The sequence below is a fragment of the Palaemon carinicauda genome, chromosome 11, assembly GCF_036898095.1.
Source record: "Palaemon carinicauda isolate YSFRI2023 chromosome 11, ASM3689809v2, whole genome shotgun sequence".
NCBI lineage: Eukaryota > Metazoa > Arthropoda > Malacostraca > Decapoda > Palaemonidae > Palaemon > Palaemon carinicauda.
The window spans coordinates 63,139,884-63,146,595 of NC_090735.1; the positions used below are offsets into that span (position 1 = coordinate 63,139,884).

Sequence of the window (6,712 nt, forward strand, 5' to 3'; positions counted from 1 at the left end):
CGAACAGGATGGAACTGTCCAGGAAGATCTGAATGTAAAGGATAGTCAGAATTATAAAAAATCTTATGCAAAATGTATAATGAACTAATTGAACGACGGTGCCAAAGATTAATATCTAGATCAGGAATAAGAAATTCAATAAACCGTAAATTCCTGTCCAATAAATTAAGATGAGAATCAGCAGCTGAACACCAGACAGGAGAACAATACTCGAAACAAGGTAAAATGAAAGAATTGAAACACTTCTTCAGAATAGATTGATCACCGAAAATCTTGAAAGCCTTTCTCAATAAGCCAATTTTTTGTGCAATTGAAGAAGACACAGCCCTAATGTGTTTCTCAAACGTAAATTTGCTGTCGAGACTCACATCTGAAATTTAAAAGAGTCATACAAAGTTAAAGAAACATTATCAATGCTGAGATCCGGATGTTGAGGAGCCACCGTCCTTGACCTACTTACAATCATACTTTGAGTTTTGTTAGGATTCAACTTCATACCCCATAATTTGCACCATGTACTAATTTTAGCTAGATCTCTATTAAGGGATTCAGCAACCCTATATCTACATTCAGGAGATGGAATTGATGCAAAGAGAGTAGCATCATCTGCATATGCAACGAGCTTGTTTTCAAGACCAAACTACATGTCATGTGTATATAGTATGAAAAGTAATGGGCAAAGAATACTACCCTGACGAACACCAGATATCATATTCCTATACCCACTATGGTGCCCATCAACAACAACTCTTTGCGATCTATTACTTAAAAATTCAATAATGATGCTAAGAAACGACCCACCCCCTCCCAACTGTTTGAGTTTGAAAACAAGGGCCTCATGATTAACACGGCCAAAAAGGCAACAACAAAATCGAGGCCAATCATATGAACTTCCTGACCACAATCAAGGGATTTCTGTACAGCATTGGAGATTGTAAGAAGGGCATCACATGCTCCAAGGCCTTTATGAAAACCAAATTGTAAACTAGGGAACAGATGATTACCTTCAGCAAACCTATTAAGGCGTTTTGCCAAAAGACATTCTAAAACTTTAGATAATTTGTGAGTTATGGAAATTGGGTGGGTATCAGTTGGAATTGAGCTACCACAAACAGATTTACACAGTGGAGTAACATTACCAATTCTCCAACAAGTACTAAAAGATCCTCCTCTTGCTAACTTGCACAAAATAACAGATAACTTTGGAGCTAAGAATCTGCTGTCTTTATAAAAAACAAAGGAAAAATGTCATTTGGATCTACACCTCCATAAGCATTCACGAGATCGAAAACCTAAACTAGTTAGTTTAGCCTTAGGAAAACAGGAATGAGGAAGTACGAGATTCTCATTACTCTGCTTGCTGTCAAACACATCTGCCAAAAGGGTTGCCTTTTCCTTAGGACAGTGAGTGACTGAGCCATCTGGTTTAAGTAAAGGAGGAATTGTTGCATCTACACCAAAGAGTAGTCTGCCACTTATGCACCTGGGTTGTACCAGAAAGTGTTTCTTTTATAGTTAAATTGTATTCTTTCTCAGTTGAAGCATGAACTCTCTTGAGCAAAAGCTCTAAGCTGAGTATAGTTGTTCCAGGTCAAATCTGATCTATTACCCTTCCAAAGATGATAGGCCTCCTGCTTCTCCAAATAAGCACGTCTACAATTATCATTGAACCATGGTTTGTCCTTCACTCGGTATCTTAGTACACGAGAAGGGATACGCCTATCAATTATGCTGACTAGATTCTCATTCAAAGGGACTACAGGAGCAACACTACTATACAATTGCGACCAATTCAAGCCAAAAAGATCATGCAAAATCCCATTCCAGTCTGCTTGAGATTTCATATAAATCTTACATGAGTAAGACACATCAGGGACAGGCTGCTCAGTCTTCACTACCAATGAAATCAAGGCATAACCAGATGACCCAACTGGAGAACCAACCTTACTTGTTATAATGCCAGGGGAATTGGTGTATACGAGGTCTAAGCAGTTACCAGACCTGTGAGTAGCTTCACTTATGATTTGCTCACAGCCTGATTCATTGGCAAAGTCTAAAACTCTTAAGCCATGGCGATCGGTAGGAGAAACAGAATTTAACCACTCCCTATAATGAGCATTGAAATAACCAACAAAGACAAAAGAGGCCTTTCTATCATCTTCTTGTATCTTAGCCATAATAGGAAGCAGACAATCAAAGATAGAATCATCCATGTCAGGATTCCGGTAGATCGAACACAAATAGTTGTTATGCCAGCCACAAACTTTTAATACCTGAATCTCATGGCATCCACATTCAAAGCAGGACTTATGAGAAGCAGGGTACTCGGTCCTAATATACACCGCCATTCCCCTGGCCCTAGGGATGGCATCGCATTTCAACATAATTGGCTTCTTAAAACCAGGTATAAGGAGCTCAGATGAGTGTCTCATATCAGAAACCAAAGTTTCTGAGCACAAAATAATATCATACTGTCTGGATGCAACTGTAAGGTCTCGAATATTTGCATGAAGACCACGAATATTGCAATACAGTAGACGACATTGACGAAATCTAGGACGAACTGGTCCCGGATTTTGCTCAATGTCTCCACAGAGCATAAGAATTAATAGTGACAAAAAAGATACATCATACTTAAAAACCAAATTAACAAGGATGATAACAAGAACAATATGTACAGAAATATAAATAAAGTCATTGATCAAACCCATAGACTATAGAAAAAAAGCGGGAAAAACTGGTCAACATGGAGGAGCCGATACACCATGCAAGGCTAAATACCCTTTAGGATAGCCATCAGTTGTTGTTGATGGGCACCATAGTGAGTATAGGAATGTGATATCTGGTGTTACTCAGTCTAGTGTTCTTAGTCCATTACTTTTCATGCTATATACTGTACACATGACATATGGTTTGGCCTAAAAAACAAGCTCGTTGCATATGCAGATGATGGTATTATCTTTGCATCAATTCCATATCCTAAATGTAGATCTGGGGTTGCTGAATCCCTTAATAGAGATCTAGATAAAATTAATGCATGATAAAACTTATGGGGCATGAAGTTCAATCCTAACAAAACTCAAATTATGATTGTGAGTAGGTCAAAGACCGTTGCTCCTAATCATCGGGATCTCAGCATTGATAGTGTTTCTGAAGTCAACTCCCTATGAATCTTTTAAAATTTTAGAAGTGATTCTCAGAAGCAAATTTACTTTTGAAAAATACTTTAGGTCTGTCTCTTCTGCAAATGCACAAAAAAATTGGCTTATTGAGGAAATCTTATAAAATTTTCGGTGACCAATCTATCTTGAAGAAGTTTAATTCTTTAATTTTCCCTGGTTTCAAGTATTGTTCTCCTGTCTGCTCTTCAGGTGCTGATTTTCATCTTAATTCGTTGGACATGAACTTACGATCTATTGAATTTCTTATTCTTAATTTAGATATTAATCTCTGGAACCTCCGCTCAATTAGTTCGTTCTGCATGAAGCATAAGATTTTTTATAACACTGACTATCTTTTGCATTCAGATCTTCCCGGACAATTCCATCCTGTTCGTAATACTAGGTATGCAGTTAAATCTAATAATCAGGAGTTCTCCATCATGAAACTCAGTACTGTACTACACAGTATTCTATAAGTTTTATTCTAGCTGTGACCAAGTTGTGGAATGATCTTCCTAACCAGGTAGTTGAAACTTCAAATGTTCAAACTTGCAGCAAATGTTTTTTCATGTTGAACAGGCTGATATGTCTCTTTTTACAGTTTATTTATGAAAAACATGCAAAAGCTATTTTGATATTGTTACTGTTATTAAAATATTTTATTTAAATTTTTCATTACTTTTACATAGTTTACTTATTTCCTTATATCATCCTTGTTTTTCAACTAGGGTTGTAGCTAGCAAGGTGGCTAGTAATAATAATAATAATAATAATAATAATAATAATAATAATAATAATAATAATAATAATAATAATAATAATAATAACTAGACTGCGACTGGCTAAAGCCAGTGGCGGAGGATTCCCCTGCAAAATAGGTGTGGAAATGCTTTGGTCAATCAGTAAAAGATATTGTGTAATGGTTTATTGGCCTAATGACCCCTTGACTAAGTTTTGAGTTATGTTAATAAACTATTCTAAAGCAATTTATCTGTATAATAGCAGGTATATGGAGGTAAAACATAGGCAAAAATGACAAATATAGAGAATTTGACCTTTGAACTTGACGACAATGGGCACTTAAAAGGTCATGTGAAGGTCACGGGTTAAATATGACCCCATATTCTGTAAGAGCATGTGCGTATGGGGGGGGGGGAGACAACAAAACATCACTTTAAGCCTACGTCAAATTTTTTCCATGAAATACCCATATGACCTTGAAAATGAGGGTCAAGGTCAAATTTGACATTTGATTTGGAGGTATTATGCATATGTTTGGGTAGTTTACTATAGCATGCTATGGCCAAAAACCAGTACTTCATGGAAAAATTGCCAAAGTCATGATTTCTGCAATGTCAAAAATAGTAAAAAGTCTATATTAAAAAAAGTAATTAAGCAGTCGCTACAAAAGTTAAGCTAACCTTAGATAAATATATAGGGCATCATATGCCACTATGATCAGGGCTCTGGGCTTTCCGGTTTTTGAGGTCTCGGAAACAAACCTGTTTTGACCCGGTTTGGCCATTAGCGACCTTGACTTTGACCTACTTGCATTAAAGTAGGGCAATATCTGGGGATTTACCTCTGTATCATTGTCCATAAGGCCCTTAGCCATACAGCTTATACTTTAGGCCTAATGTCAATTTCAAATTTTACAAATTTTGCCTTTAAAAGCCCCTGTGACCTTGAAAAGTAGGTCAAGGTTACTTATACTGGGTCTATGGCATATTCTTACCATAGGCTACCTATGATAATTATTTCAGATTTCTTGCGAAAAAAAAAAACGCGCGGAAAGAATAATAATAATAATAATAATAATAATAAAATAATAATAATAATAATAATAATACCAAACACAATAGTATTCCCCTAAAAGGGAATCATAATTATAATCATAATATAAGGCTGTGGGCTAATAATATATAAGGCTGTGGGCTATTTCCGTACATGAATCTAAATTTTTTCATCCTTTTCTTCTGTTCTTCAATAGTTTCCTCTAACTTTTCCATAATTCTTTTCCCGAAACTTCTTATTTCTTCTACTTCCATTACATATTTACAACAAATTTCTTCAGTGCTGCTACTCCAGCAGAAGTCGCTTGTACACAAGTCATAAAACCCTCACATTCGAGATATGGTTCATAAAAAAAACCGGTAATATTATTATGTTAAGGAAAACTAAAACTATAAAACATTATAAATTGCACCAGGTTGTCAAGCCATAAGATAACACTTACACTAAATAGGTTTAAAGGCCGTCACTAAATAAAGTTAGTTGTTAATGGTGTCTGGTTTCAGTTCAAATTTCATTAGAATAGATGGTCACCAGAACGTCATCCAGGAAATTCCAATCCCCACTGTGGTGCCCAACCACAGCAGTGGCCTCCCAGTAAACTGCTTAAACTCAAGTTCCCAGGGCGGGGATCGATCTGTTGCCATGCGAATGCTAGCCTAACACGTTACCACTGTACTAGCGATTTGGAAAAACATAGGCATATCTTAAAAAATAATGACTAACAAACAAGGATGAACATACCTTTGAAAATAATGAATAATAAACATCCATAGGAATAGCTGATTCGTCAGACTCCTGAAGGTATCCTTAGTGCCGTACACAACAAAACACAAGGGAACATAGAAGGAAGGAGACTCCTGAATCATCCAGGCTAGGTTCACAGGCAATCCGAAACCGTACTTCAATTCGCTGTATCTTCCATAGGGCGCTTTTTTCAAAAATAGACACAGAACGCCATAAATGACAACTCCCCAACTCATTCGGTGCATCAGTTGGTCCAAATCTGTTGCGAAGAACAATGGATAAACATATTTCTTGACGAGGACGTCCGGGCTGAACACCATCTTTGCCTCTTCAATAAGTAAAAGCTTAAGGTAACAACTAACAAGGTTGCGGGTCGAAGAGTATTTGTGAATATTCTCTTCTCTCCTCTAAAATGTGAACAGAAAGATTTTCCACAGATAGGTAAGAGATAAGCGGAGGTTCAGATAGGACTGGGCGAGGGGTGTGAGGATTGGGTATTTCTCATGAAGTAAGTTATTTCTGATACACTGAAACAAACGTTCATGGGCTGAAATTTTTAAAATAGCACTCGGAAAAAAACAAAGTTACTTTAGTCCCAATTGCAGTACTGATTTACTCAACGATAAATTCATCTGATTCAAAACTTATACAAGAGGGAAAGGTGAAAAATGATAAAAACTAGTCTTGAAGATAAGATATCCCTTCTTAACGACAATTGAGAGAGCAGAGTTATTAAATCAGACTTATGGGTCCTCAAGATATGATATGACCTTTTAACGTGACAAAAGAGAGAGAGAGAGAGAGAGAGAGAGAGAGAGAGAGAGAGAGAGAGAGAGAGAGAGAGAGAGAGAGCACAAATTTACAATCGCACTGATGCCTCATGAAGAGGAAGATGATAATTGGGTTGTTGAGGCCTCATTGGTAACGTCTCTACCTAGTGATTGCCATCTGTAACTATTCTCGTGACGACACCATTTGATAGCTGCGCAATGTGTAGCAATTCTCTCAAGTAT

General features: G+C 36.8%; 1 protein-coding gene across 1 annotated transcript in view; it reads right to left on the minus strand.

The window, feature by feature from the left end:
* Positions 1 to 6,113, minus strand: part of LOC137650043 (3-oxo-5-alpha-steroid 4-dehydrogenase 1-like) — an 83,348-nt gene extending 77,235 nt beyond the window's left edge. The window contains exon 1 of the mRNA XM_068383067.1: positions 5,697 to 6,113. Coding sequence (XP_068239168.1) covers positions 5,697 to 6,019 — 323 coding nt within the window. The 5' untranslated portion in view covers positions 6,020 to 6,113. The remainder of the gene's footprint in view (positions 1 to 5,696) is intronic.
* Between the last annotated feature and the right edge of the window lie 599 nt (positions 6,114 to 6,712).